This window comes from Macrosteles quadrilineatus, unplaced genomic scaffold, assembly GCF_028750875.1.
Source record: "Macrosteles quadrilineatus isolate MER2022 unplaced genomic scaffold, UCM_ALF_1.0 Scaffold_8__2_contigs__length_117827958, whole genome shotgun sequence".
Classification (NCBI taxonomy): Eukaryota; Metazoa; Arthropoda; class Insecta; order Hemiptera; family Cicadellidae; genus Macrosteles; species Macrosteles quadrilineatus.
Genome location: NW_026542601.1, coordinates 75995215 through 76010443, shown reverse-complemented (window position 1 = coordinate 76010443; position 15229 = coordinate 75995215). Strand labels below are relative to the sequence as shown.

At 34.8% G+C, this 15229-nt stretch overlaps 1 protein-coding gene across 5 annotated transcripts in view; it reads left to right on the top strand.

Moving 5' to 3' along the window:
* Positions 1-15229, top strand: part of LOC129001832 (protein Gawky-like) — a 72512-nt gene that overhangs the window by 49997 nt on the left and 7286 nt on the right. For 4 of the 5 annotated variants that reach the window (XM_054429282.1, XM_054429283.1, XM_054429284.1 and 1 more), the window contains exons 16-25: positions 618-692; positions 908-1096; positions 1940-2068; positions 3935-4036; positions 4551-4757; positions 5745-5897; positions 7656-7831; positions 8279-8426; positions 9285-9520; positions 14676-14925. In XM_054429282.1, coding sequence (XP_054285257.1) covers positions 618-692; positions 908-1096; positions 1940-2068; positions 3935-4036; positions 4551-4757; positions 5745-5897; positions 7656-7831; positions 8279-8426; positions 9285-9520; positions 14676-14925 — 1665 coding nt within the window. The remainder of the gene's footprint in view (positions 1-617; positions 693-907; positions 1097-1939; positions 2069-3934; positions 4037-4550; positions 4758-5744; positions 5898-7655; positions 7832-8278; positions 8427-9284; positions 9521-14675; positions 14926-15229) is intronic. The other variant, XM_054429285.1, reaches the window with a different exon arrangement.

Here is a 15229-nt window from a genome sequence, read left to right as displayed (position 1 = left end):
TAACCTCAATTAATTCTAAAAGGTATGAATAAATAATAAATAAATACAATTAAAAATCCATACATTAAGATACATTTGAGCAATACAAACACAGATATTACACAGTAACTTAATGCATTGGATCAATAACTACAGTATTCTTAGCCATCGCTTTACAGTCCACTCCTATCCTTAAATATATACTAAAGTCATTTTTTATTTATTAAAATTTGATGTTATACGTAATCCTATTTGAAAATCAATTACTTTTATAAAATATAGTAATACCTATTAAAAAATGTCTAACATAGAGCTTATTCGACACAAAATGTGAGGCAATACCACCGCTCACACATGCAAAGCTATACGGTGCCGGGAGCCCGCGGTGACGTCACAGTGGCGGAGTGGAGGGGAGCCACCTGGCATCACTTTCTGAGCTCGCGTGGCCTAGCCCTTGTATATCTCTAGCCCTGAGTTTGGTTCATCTTATTTCCTGATCTAACTTTAATTATGGTTACACATGAGGGTTTAATTTTAATAGATAATTATTATTCTAGTTGGGTGTTGGCTATCATTGTGCAATTCTTAAGCATCAATTTTTACTTTGTTTTATAATAATGTTGTTTAATATTTTTCAGCCTCAAAAGCCTTTGTCTAAAGACATTGTTTGGGCGAGCAAACAGTTCCGAATTCTTTCTGAAATGGGATTCAAAGTAAGTAAAAAAACTGTCTTGAACCACTATAACATATCTAATTTAATGTCTCAAAATTCTCTTAATAGACTTAAAAATAGTAAAGCTCATATTTATTATTATCCTAGCATTAGTGTTTTGTATTTCTAAATATAACCTTCTTACTTTACTAGTTACTAGTCCTAGTACTTAGCTAGTTAGACAGTCACCGAATTATTGTAATATCTGAATAACAGAAAGAAGACATTGAGACTGCCTTACGAAACTCGAACATGAACATAGAAGATGCTCTGGAGTTGCTGAACATGTCAGGCAACTGGCGCAGAGGCCACTCAGACATGGAGCCTCCGTTTGACCACTCCAACCCTCCTGGACAGTTCACCTCTCAACGCTTCAACCCTCAACAGCTGCCCTTCGCACCTCCTGTGAGTGAATAACATTCTGCCACTCGGAACATTTGGGAGTGTGTTGTTTATTGGTTTTTGATTGGGTTTCCCCTTCATTTTTTTTGTCTTTACCTCGAGTTCTTGCCTTCCATCTGTCATTTAATTTCATCAGTAACTTTATTTAACACCATTCATTGAGCCTAGTTTGAAATATTGTAAAATAAATGAGGTTTTAGTCGGAAATAAGATTTTTTTTGTCTTATTTATCGTATGTTTAAAAGTTTGTAATCGGCACTAAATGCTGATATAAATTTATGTGTAAATTACAGAAGTTTTTTGTCTAATGAATATGTGGATGTAAATAATCTTTTTTCTGCAATAAAGTACAGTATTTAAGATTGTTTTTTTTTTATTTCTCTAAACAACAAAGTTGGATAGTTTTATTTTCTAAACAAACAAGCACATATTTATTTATTTTAATTTTGTTTTTTACAACAAAGAAAGTTTTCTAGCAATTTTTTCATAGCAGATTCCCCAAGCATTAACCTATGGCAGGTGATACGGTGTTGGTCTTGCACTTTCCTTGATCTCATTGATGTGTGGGATGGATTTAAATTATTATTACTTTGATGAATGATGGTATGAATAGCACTTGTTATTTTAAGACCATCATTCTCTTTTTGATTCACACATTGACATTGACAATCATTGTTATTACTATATCCTTGCAAATAAATCTGTACCATATAGATAGACAGTTTGATTTACGTTTTCACATTCGAAAATCACTCTACAACTTGCACTTAAATTTGATGGACTTTTACTCACCCGCTTTGCTGTAGGCCAGTGTCAATGTGTGAGGGCTTGGCTTTTGTTGTACAGGGTTCGAGTGGGAACGGTCCAAACTCAAGCCAGCTGGGTAGCATGAGCCCAGCGATTGTCCAGAAGATCATGACACAGCAACCACCTCCAGCGCAGACGCCTAGTCAACCTCCTGCTACCTTCACCCAGGTAGCATGTTCTCTACAGCTACAGTAACTGACTTATGTTGTCTTGCATGTTAAATCACCCTTACACCCTTCACTACATTCAGTCATCAACTACTTTGCCTTTAGTCAAATCATGATTATTTTGATTCAGAGCAGCACAAGGAAAATATTATTTTCTTTTTGGATTCCAAGTGAAACCACCTATTTTTGGAGAACTTCCCATTTAAGAGAATAAGCTATTATCCAAAGGAATAATAAGCTATATCTTGGTAAGGCCTAGGCCCTGGACCGATTTACTTTTTCATGTCCCCAAACACCATCTTTTCAAATTCATATATACATATATGTGTGTTTGTGCGTCTGTTAGCACTATACTCGAGTTAAAATTATCTGATTTTGATGAAATTCTATATAAATGTGTAAATGTACATTTATTTGAACAAGTTTGAAGTTTGAACTAGCATGATCTGATAATGGGTACGGGGTTTTATGGGGTAAAAATTAGTCCTTATCATTTTTTGATCCTAGAAAAATGTTTTGAATTCTTTCTGTACCATTTTGTGTATATAAATAAAAGCAAATATTGAAGAGTGTTTGATTGCCAAATGGTTTACGAGAAAATTAAAAACAAAAATTAAAAATGTAGTTTGCTTGTTAATTGGATATTATTTGATTAAATTTGGCTAATTGGTTTATTTCATACCAAGCCATTGACATTTCAGTAAAAGACACAATTTATTACCTTTCCTGTAGTAGCAAATTTAAGTATTCATATCATAATTCAAATTAATTTGATTTAAATAGGAAATAAATCTGACAATGTTAAGGGAGTATTTTAGTTGATGGAAATTTGCTTCCTGCAGGTTAACTGTTGCTGGGGTATATTTAGCTGTTGGTTTAGTTTTCACAGTGATACAAATTGGGGTTGTCTCAATATAATTTCAACTTAAACATTTCATGACGAGAAAGAGTTGACATTATGGAGAGTTTACGTTAAAGAGCAGTGACCCAAGTAAACTAATAGTGATGACTTGATGTAGTACGAGGGAAATATTTACTAAAAATAAAGGCTTCTTATGACTATTTTATATTATCTTTCTTTGATGTATATGATTTAATATTTCATTGTGTTATCCCTTCCTTCAACTGTTTTAAACAATTTTTGGTACATTCGAATTTCAATTTTTTGTGGCTTTGTTTGCATGACCTGGGTTTATATGTATCAGATTTATTTGCTAAACTGACTTAGAAAGTATTAAGTTATGTTAATAGCAAAACATAGAAAGTAGGAAATGAATAGTACTTTTTAAATTATTTTCAGGACTTTTTATCTCCCATTTGCTTTTTAGACTCAGTTAATGAAATACTATTGTTTGTACACTTGTTAGAAAATTATTTTCTAAACTTTGATTGTTATTTCATAGCTTTAAGTAGAAAGATAAAGTTTTTAAATGGTTGTTTGTAGTTGTAAAGTTTTTTTATAAACACCCTCTAGGTATATCTAATGATCAAATGATAAAGTTTTGTCTATTTAACCCAGGCTATCCAATAGCTAGACGGTGAAAATCTTAGAAGCAAGTATGCCGTAAATTTTGCCTACTCTGGAAAAAATCTGGAATAATTTGTACATTTTGCGGTCAAAACTATGACAAAATATATTTGCGCCAATTCCGATCTACAATTCGAACAGACTGTGTCAATATAGCATCCGATTATTGACTAAAGTAGTTGTAGTAAAGTAGGTAGAACATGCTTGCACATTTGCACAAAACATGACAATTCTGCCAGTATGATTCAATAATCTCTTTGACAAACCTATTTTGTAAGCTCTTAAGTGCTTTAAAAGACCTGACACCTTCTAACTCACTCTGTTGTATTGTGTTCGCAGACGACACGACCACAGCAGGCCAGTCAGCCGTCGGCTCACCAGCTGAGGATGTTAGTGCAGCAGATTCAAATGGCAGTGCAGACTGGCTACCTTAACCACCAGGTGTGTGTAGTATGTGGTAGACAGGGTAACTTGGATAGTGTTCATCTAGCTCAGCTGGGAAAAAAGTAAATAGGCCCATAGATATACAATACAACACCCGGTTAAAACTTTGATTCTTACTAGACTCATCAGTTAGGTATTTTCCAATCCCATCGATCTGAATGTATTAATAGTTGAATTATGATATTTGCATGTAAAATATATTGTGCTTGCAGTAGGACCGTGACTCAATATTTGTAACAGAGATTACATTGGGAACAACTGAGTGTACAGTTTAAATGTTCACTGATTTTTAGTTTCTATACCCTTGTGCTCAGGGTTTATTTAACAAAATACTGCATTCCCTCATAGAGTAATGATCATTAATGAATGAAGAGTTTTCTGTGACTTCATCTATACTACAACATTGGGTAAAACTAGGTTCCGCTTAAAAATATATTTTTTGGGAGTAAGTAAGGCGTCGAGTGATCTTGGAGAGTTGAATTTGGTCAGTAACTTGCCTGGCTTTTGTCAGATACTGAACCAGCCGCTGGCACCACAGACACTGATCCTACTGAACCAGCTGCTGCAGCACATCAAGGTGCTTCAGAATCTGCAGATGAGTCAACAACAGATGCTGCAGCTGCAGAACCCTCTAGCCAAGCAGCCACAAAATGACAAGGCACTGCTGCATAATGCTGTACATCTCACCAAGACCAAGCAGCAGATCACCAACTTGCAGGTAACAAAACACATCCTAGACATTAAAACGGGGTAGAGCTAAGGTGATGTGTGTGAAAGGTCTACACATTTTGAATCTCTAATTCACGTGTATTGTATGTATCAAAAGGTATGTTTAATGTATACCCTTCCCACTTGGAATTCTATTTTATTTTAATTATTGTTGCTCTTTTGGACAGAATACTTGGTTCTGCGCCCAGCCTCATGACTGTTGTGCTTTTTTATCTGTCTGACAATAATCAGATTCTTCACTCAGGATGGCCCATGGCTCTGCCTGTCTTTGCGGATCTACACATTTATTTATAATTTTAAAACTGAAATTAAATCTGCATATTTAGACTTGGTCTATACTTAACTTCCAAAATTGCTACCTTTGTTACAACAAGTAATTTGGTCCAAGTAAAATATTTCATTTCATATTGGCTTGTATAAAGTTAACGATTTAGTTCGAATAGATCAAAAATAGGGCAAGAAATTATAGAAGAATCTTAACATTTTTTGACACCAACATTTTGAAATCCTACTTGATAGTAATCATGCTTTTCCTCCTGTATGAAATAGACCAAGTGTTATATTTTGATTTTGATTATTAGTTGGCATATTCTTCTATATAGTCTCACTATCCAATCTTCATCACGGTACAACAAAATACTCAGTATAATGTATTATTCACCAAGTCAGAGATTAAATAAAACAAAAACTACAACAGGTAGGAAATTAATTTATTAATCGGTAATTTTTTTACATAATTGTTGGATGAATTGAGTTTTTGTGACTCAAAATAAATCACTGCTGTATTGATCCAACTGTCTCACCATAATGTCCGTCTTTGATAGAATGAATCTAGACTATAGAAGATTGCTACTATGGATGCATTGGCCTTAAATTAGCCAAATCTTTTCAATCACTCTTGTTTGTAATTATATGAATGTTTTAACTTAGTAACAAGTTTACTCTGCTTTATTACACTAATGGTTGTCGTCAACAGAACCAGATCCAGGCGCAACAGGCGATCTACGTCAAGCAGCACAACCAGATGCCTCCACAGGCTGGTGCCAGTGACTTCTTCAAAGCCAATCACGACCCTCTGTCCGCCTTGCCTTCCACCTTCAGTGAACTGTCCCTAAACAAGGAGCCTCAGGTAGGCCCAATTAACTATCTACCTAAACCCCAGTTTTCTATTCTGAATTTTATGTTTTAACCCTAGGAGTGGCAGATCGACAGAAAATGTCGATTTCAAAATGTGCCGCTGGAGTGGCGGGCGACAGAATATGTCGATTTATGTAACGTTTTTTCAGTTGCATGTTAAGCACATTTAAAGTCAGTGAAATGACATAACTCTTATACCAATGGAAAGATATTCCGAAGTTACATTTTATTATAAGAATGAACCTTATAACATAAATACATCAATCTTATAATGAGTTACATTTAAACTAAAAATACTCGCGAACGCCATGTTTTGTTGCGCAATCGGAAATGATGAGTCATTTCAAAAATAAATAGCAGACGTAATTTTTGTCTCTGACAAAAGCAAGTGGTACCACTGCAACAAGCATGAAGAAATCTTTTGTTCTGTATAAAGTATAACGTCATAATACATTCCAACAGCTGATGAACAATTTTTGTAAATAGCCTATTTTTACGTATTGTTCATGTGGCGGATCGACATAAAATGTCGATTTCTAAATCGCATATATATACAATGTGAAAAGTACAAAAACGTTGTTTTATATACGCTCTTGTAGACGAAGGACAGTAGAATTCAATGTTGTTAGGCTGGTCACCCAAATAGAAGCTTTTGATTTTTCAAAGCTAAAGGAACAGAACACTTGTCATCGTCTAACCTAAAATGACGGCGTCGTCGTGAGTTTTTGTCCGATAACAAAGACGAAGTGTGGGTTTTATCCCTAATTTTACAGTGTAATGTTCGATTTAGTTTTTTATTTTGTATCAGGCAAAATATTTATGCATTATTTTGCATAAATATTTATACATATGTGATCCAAAATAGGATAAAAAGTTAGTGACGTTTTGTGGGCTATAACAGCTGATCAGTTGTTTTGTTTACATTTTTGCTTTTGTGAAAACCAAATATTCTATTACTTATCTTATTTAGTTATTCTTATATAGAATGATATTATTGGCTTCAAAAAATGTATGGTTTTATCATATTGATTTATTAGTAGAGGTTATTTGTGGATCTATCAACGTGTAGTTGAAGAAATTGACGTTTTCCAACTTTTCCGTATTATTGCTAGTAAATCTATAAAAAGAATTCTTTTGTGTATATTATGATTTGTCTATGTAGAGGAATAAATTCTGAACAAATTGCATATTTTGAATTGTGCAATAAAAAATTACGTTACATGTGACACGTGTTTGCTTTTGAAATAAAATTTGAAAAAGTTATAAATTTTATTTTTTTTTACTTTTTTCTAAAAATCTTACCTTTCCAAAATTGGTTTGTATTGCCATTTTTGAATTCTACTGACTATTACTCGAACAAAATGAATATACGGTTCAATAGTTTATCTCTACATACTAATTTTATACAGATTTTTGAAGAACTCCCTTACAAATTCACCAAAATGAGCGTGCCACTCCACAAAGCACATACTGAAAATCGGTCTCGCCACTCCTAGGGTTAAAAATAAAGAAAAATTTTTAAATAGATATCCACCACTTAGTTACGACTTCACAAATATATTATTAAATGTCGTTATTTTATGGGCTTAAATAGGTTTAGGAAAAGTAGCCTATGAAAATGTCCTGTATTGACCTAGAATGGTTATAGTATTTCGTGTTGCATATTCAATTGTTATGTGACAAATTCCAGTTGAAATAAGTAGGTTACTAACTACTGTTGTATCTGTATTGATTGTGACTGTCTGTGCAGCACTCGTCAGCATTCCAGTCTCAGCAGTCGAGACTCAACCAGTGGAAGCTGCCCTCGCTAGACAAGGATGGAGACATGACTGGGTCAGAGTTCAGTCGGGCACCAGGGACAACAGCCAAGCCAGCCACAGGCAACTCATCACCCAACTTGCCACCGCTACTAGGCCAGGCCGACGGGTGAGTCAAAGTCACAACTTATTGAAAGCCCCAATTTGTTTTTACAAACTTTGACTTTCTATTGATATTTTAAATGAAGGGGTAACAGATGATTTCCCTTTAAGCGTTTAATCAGGCCATAGTATACACAGAAAATAAATACGTTTTGGTGGCAAAGGGTGGTGAGGAAGTAGGGGGAGAAGGAAAAGTAAGGTAACCTTGGGTAATGTGGTATTTGCCACACAGTATTTGGTCATATTAAAACTCCCTTTGGTGTTTCGATGTCAGTTTTTTGGCAATCTCGTTAAGCCCTAAATGTCATTCTTCAAAGGAAAAAAAATGTTATCTTATTATATTGAAATTATTGACAATATTTCAACATTGATTGAATAATTCTAGGGACAGAGAGAACATTTTAAACTTAGTTTTAGTTTTCAAATTAAGCATGTTCCACTGTGGTTTTGACAGGACATGGAGCCGCAGCAACTCAGAAGGAGGGTGGCCGGACTCCAGCAGTGTGTCAGACGACAGTAAGGAGTGGCCCAACACCTCCCAGGCCTCCAACCAGGCCTTCACTGACCTAGTGCCTGAGTTTGAGCCAGGAAAACCTTGGAAGGTAACTAACTTCATAAAACTCATAAGATGCTTAGTACCGGTAATGAAGAATTGGGTACAACTAACTCGCTTATTAATTTGAAATAACAACTTCACCAATATTTCTGAATTTTTTTATTTTTATGAGGCCTTTCGCCAGCTATGCATATGTATGCTATGTAAACATAGCTGGCGAAAGGCCTCATAAAAATTAAAAATTCAGAAATATTGGTGAAGTTGTTATTTCAAATTAATATTAATTCCAATAATACCAGTTCTTCTTGAAGATAACTTGCTTGAGAAAAGAGTTGGAGATATTTGGTACCAGACAATAAGAGAAGAGCAAGGTGAAATAAAAAAATAATTATGCTGTGATCTGTTTGTGGGCTGCCAACTTCTTTCAAACGTTTGGTGATATAGTTGTGCATGCGCTTCTTCCTCATTTGATAGGTCTTATTTATACCTTGTTTAAAATTACTCCTTAATATATTTCCTAATCGAGTGATTTTTTTTACTTCCTCAAAACAAACGTATATATTTAACAATGTATCTTACTAAAACACTAAAGGAATAATTAGGATTCAAGGAATGTTTAAGGATATGGATACGGAGGAAAAATGCTGAGGTTTTAATGCAAAGGCTGAATGCTTTACACCCATTAGCAAATTGGGTTGATAAGCATCATTCATTGGTTGTAAAGAGGTCAGTCGGCCAGATCAGGGTGGCCAGAGCACCTCATGTAGGATGGGTGAGAACTGGTAACATTGTTTTTGGGTTGGGCCCTTCCTTGTACTTTTGAGAAAATAAAGTTTGGATCTAATGATAGTTTGTGTTCATTGAAGTAATTTGCATACCACATATTATGGCCTACATTGTACAGGGTACCCAGATGAAGAGTATCGAGGATGATCCTAGCATCACGCCTGGCTCTGTGGTCCGCTCCCCTCTCTCCCTGGCCACCATCAAGGACACAGAGATATTCAGTAGCGGAGGAGCAGGGGGCAAGACATCCCCCACAGTAGGAGTGGGGGCTGACACCATCCCTCCGATGAGTCTCACCAATAACACTTGGAGCTTCAACCCACCAGCATCCACTACCAGCTCCAGCTTTACCAGGTCAGAAGTGTTAACTGTTCTTTCAAAGCAAATATCAGATCAAATATTTGTTTTTCAGTGTTATATTGAAAATAACAATTAATATTCAATTTTTGACTGAATAACTTACTGAGGCATTATGAAATGTTGCTGTTTTGATTTTTTTAGTTTTAATTTTGTTACGGAAAGGATCTAGGCCAGGATTTTAAATTGTAGAAAAAGGAGGATAGCTGCTAGCTTACCTTGAAAGTGTGTGTATGCCATAGAACAAGTAGAAAAAACACTGTGCACACAATATTTTGTCCCCTAAGGGACTTTGTCAAGTGTAGAGAAAGAGTTTATAAACTCTTGTTGTGTGCACAGTGTTTTTTCTACTTATTCTATGGCCTACCCACACTTTCAAGGTAAGCTAGCTGCTATCCTCCTTTTTTTAGTATTAAAATATTGTTAATGTGTCTTCTCATTGCTTATTTGCTTTCAAGCACGATTAAAGATGTGACATCTGTGTGCATTAAGATTTTTGTTGTGTTTTCTCTCTGCTTCAAAACCTCAGCTAAACTGTTTTTTACAAATAGGTAGTTAATTTCTACTGTGCCCAAAATTCTGCTTTAGAATTTCTTATGTATGATTTACCTGAAGCTTATATTGCTAATAAAATATCTCCGACAATATATATATATATATATATTAGGGGTGGGCGAGTACTCGACCTTCGAGTAATTACTCGAGTTTTTTCAAATACTCAACCTCGAGTCGAGTAGTAATTGCTACTCAAAAATTCGAGTCGAGTAGTTATAAATAGTGCCACTTCACGATTTTCTACACCTATATTTAATAAATTATATTTTGTTTTGTGTTGATGCCTTATTTAATCCCCATTCCTACAAAAAACAACTATCTAACCTCATATACGTTAGACCAGCGTAAACCAAATGTTCAACAAACAACCATCGTCATTCGGCAGAGCTAGCAAGAGGACTACTTAAGACTTTCACTTTCCTAAAACAATACGTCTCGATAACGATACAGTAAGTTTAAATAAAGCATTGAATGAATCTACCGAATTGCAATAGTCGATAGTCAACAAGGGAGTCTCGTGACTAGTATAACAATGGCAGACGATTCTTGAAGATATTACAAAGTACAGTATCAGATTTAGTTCGAACTGCCATAAAAATATTTTAAACCAAAATATAGAAATAACAAAATATTGTATACCAAAATATAGAAATACAACAAATAAAAATAACCTGTTGAAGCATAATATTTTTTTACATTAATCGGTATTGGTGTTTAGTTTTACAAACCGATAAGTTGCTGCAAGGAACATGCATCTGAATGACGCAATCTCATTGGGTCTTGGCGGAAAGAAAAGATCAGTTCCACTTTAAACTCAGTGTTGCCAGATGGACGATAATTTTTGTACTTTTACAACTGTGGTATTGGCGTAAACAAACTTTAAGTATAATTTATTTTCTAATGAGTTTACATTAACATGATTAAAATTAGTCAAACTATTAATTTTTTTTACAAAATAAAAGCAATAGCAATTTTATGATAATTTTACCAACATTCACCATAATGGTGTAGTGATAAAAATATGGCAATGTCAGCCCTGCAAAACAGCTGTTTGATGGGAAAACAAAGCAGAAGCAGAATGAGCAGACTGACGAGAGAGAGAGAGAGAGAGAGAGAGAGAGAGAGAGCAGATATGGTGACAGCTGGCGTATGGCGTAACAACAAAACAATGGATTGGAGTGAAGTTATGTCAATGTTAGTTTTGAATGTTTTTACTTTGAAGTGAATTTGTAACTTAAAATAAAATTGATTTTGTTAGTGGAAGTTTAATAGAAAGTAAAATAAACATATTCTGTTTGTGATTTTGACTGTGCAATTTTCAATCTGGTGGCAGAAACATGACAACTACAGTTTGAATTGTAACTTAACCTAGAAAATGTGAGTTTATAAAGAAAGGCCAAATAGGCTATACCGGGCTACAGTGAAATGTGTTTTAATTTTAAATTAAGTGTTTAATGTGGGATTTTATTTCGAGATAATAGGCCTACTATGTTTTTGTTTGATATTTTCAGTCTGTCAGAGATGAGTGACTTGATCATTGTTTAAATGTACTGAGTGAAGAGGATAGCCCTAGCACCCATAACCTTCAAACTTAAGACGGAGTGCTTATCCAATAGTGATTATTTTAAAATACCTAATTGCATATTGATGTTTTTAACTTGTGATACAATATGTAGTTTGATATTAGTATTGTTTTATAAATAAATTTATTTTTATAAATTCTGTTTCTTATTTGAATTGAAATTATTCTTAAAGTTACCTTATTAAGATAGTTGGTTAGGTTGATTATCATGTTAGTGAGGAGGAATTAAAGGCAAGAAAAAATCAAACACATAATAACAAGTAGTGATGTGTAGGCCTAAAAAATTTAATGCTGCAGCCAACAAGTAGTCTAGGCCAAATTTTTTATTAGGCCTAAGGTAGGAGGTACTAATAATTATAGTTCGGCCGCTTAGAAAACGACCTGCGCGCTAATGCTAAACCAATGCTGAAGGAGGTCGCTTTCTAAGCGGCCGAACTATAGTAACCATATAACTTACAAAATTTGGTATAAGTACTTAAACTACCTATATAGTCCTAGGCAGGGTTTAGGCTAGGACGAAATTTGTTTCAGCAAAATGCTGCAAACTCTCTGCAAAGACAAATACCCCCGCCGCAGCAAACCTGCAGACTAAGCGAATTTCAACTTGTCTGATTACATATTTACTAAAATACTTCCATAAATAAGACATATTTATTCTTAATTTAAATAACATTAGATAGGCTATAACGAGTGCTTAGGTTTGCTGCTACGGGGAAGGTAAACAGTGTTTTATGACCAAACGTCAATAGTATAGGATGAAATAAATAAGTTTGCCAAATTTGATCAACATATATCCATAAACAAGTAAACTACAACAGTTTTCATTTTCTCCATAAGAACAACATGGGAATTTTAAATTTGCATTTTTTTGAATTTTCTCCGTGACCGTTAGGCATACAACAATGCTTCAATATACTAAATTATTTCTTTTTTTAAGCTCTACAAAATGGTTGGGAAAAAAATTCTAAAATTTTATGTTTTTAGGGTCAAAAATGGGAAAAACCCATTTTTACCCTATAAAACCCCCCATTAACCCCTGTTCCCATGGTCCAATTATGCTGGATCGCGAACTCGTTCGAATAAATGTAGGTTTACACATTTGTACCAAATTTCATCAAAATCGGATCATTTTTGCTCGAGTTATCGCGCTAACGGACACATATATATATATATATATAAATATATATATATAAATAAATATATATATAAATATAAATTTGAACGGATGGTGTTTTTGGCCTCTAGGGACCTCAAAACGAAAAAAAAAATCGGTCCCGCGTCCAGGTCTTACCATGAGTACTACGGTAATAGCTTATTCCCTATATGGGAAATTCGCTAAAACTAAGTTAACTGTAGAAAAAATATTATTCAATAACTTAAGCATTTAAAACAAAAAATTCCAGTAGGCTAATATTACATTTGTTTGAACATTACTTTTTTCAATTTTATTTGTAGAAAATTTGCCATAGGCCTAGCCTGCCAAAATAATGTAAACTTAGCATTTTTAAGTTGTGAATAGCAAGATGCTAATAATACTACCGCAGCTTAAACCCCTTGGCCTAGGCTTACTTAACGCGCAACTACTCGGCTCGACTCGATACTCAAGTTTTTACTCAAATACTCGACTCGACTCGAATTGAAAAATCACTACTCGCCCACCCCTAATATATATATATAATACTAGCAGAGTACCCGTCCTTCGTACGGGGTTGGAATATAAGTATAAAATGCTTATTACAGTTATACCCAAGCTTTGTGTTTGCAATAAGGGAGGACACAGTTTGATAAAATTCGCTTTTTAAAATTTACAGTATTCTATAGTATTACACATCTACCATAGCCATAATGTTCTACCACTTCACCTAAACAATAGAGAAAAATAAATTATTAACAATTTGCAAAATATCACAAATTATTCATGAAATGAAAAACATAAACATAACTGTAAACAATCCTACTTTGACAGTTCTCATTGCGAATCACAGTTTTTTGTGGCTGCTTAGTTCAAATTAGCTGTTTTCATAAATGCAAAAAAATATAGTGCTGCACCCTGTTGGTAAATCTTGAAACTTTTTAATGCTTTTTCATATCATAGAACCAACTTTTTTAGTTGAAACAGCTGACTAAATTCTTTAAATCTTTAATTCCCTTTAAATATGAATACTCATAAGGTTAACATGGGGAATTACAGAGCCACTGGGGCGGAGCCCGAAAGGATTTTTGAGATAAGAATATGCCTATATGTTAATCGGGAATGTAAGCTATCATCATGCCAAATTTCAGCCCAATCCGTCCAGTGGCTTATGCGTGATTGAACTTCAAACAAACAAACAAACAAACAAACAAACACACAAACTTTCACATTTATAATATTAGTAAGATTGATGTAAGATGGTAAAGTCCCTGAATTTAAAAAATAATTTTTTTACATGTGCTTTAAAAACCCTGTTAGACTGCCATCTACTCTTTTCATTTGAGAGTTAAATGTCTTCATTCTAAAATAAGTTGTTCAGTTCTGATTATACCTAGTTAATCTTAGAATATTCTACAGATTTTGTTCAGCGTTATAATCACCCAGCAGCCACCTTATAGTAACACAATACAGTAGAGTCCCGCAAACTCGGCACTTGATAACCCGGCAGTCTGGATAACTCGGCCATCACCTGGCTCAGAAAATAGTGATATTTTGAGTCCGAGTTAAACATGGACTCAAGCCAGCTCAAGTAAAATCATTCACAACTTGTACCAAGGATTTTTAGTACTATATCTGATGACTTAATACTGACTTGTAATATAAAAAAAGGAGGTTAAAACGCTTAAAAATTTTATTGTCCTTATTTTTAACCCTAGTTCCTGATAACCTGGCATTTCACAAACTCGGCACCCTTCCAGTCCACATTACGCCGAGTTTGCGGGTCTCTACTGTACTTCTATACCTTGATTGCTTCTATGAAATGCCACAATGTATTTCAACTCTAAAAAAACATAGTTGATCAATTCAGTATGATGTTACAGCCCACTAGGAAAGCTGAGCGGGTCAAAGAGTGCTTGGGGTGAAGCTGGCCCTGGGGGAGACCTGTGGGCCCCCAACAAGGCACGAGGTCCCCCGCCAGGCCTCAGCAGCAACAAGGGACCCAGCACCAACGGCTGGGGCAGCCTGGGCGGAGGGGGTAGTAGATGGGGCCCGGGACACAACAATCCCGGGACCACCTGGACCAACCAGCCCAATTCTACCTGGCTTCTGCTCAAGAACCTTACACCCCAGGTAACCTATATGTCAATCAAACACATTTATCAGTAGTTTTTTGTAAGGTTATCAGGTTTTTTTAAGCTCTACAAAATGGTTTGGAAAGAAATCATGAAGTTTAGTGTTTTTGTGGTCAAAATGGGAAAACCCCATTTTCCCCCCATAAAACCCCCCCATAAACAACTGTCCCCCTAGTCCGATCATACTCGTTCAAATAAATTTACTAATTTAGGTTTACTTACACGTTCCAAATTTCATCAAAATAAGATCATTTTTGCTTGAGTTATTGCGCTTACAGACACACACACAATAATATAATATA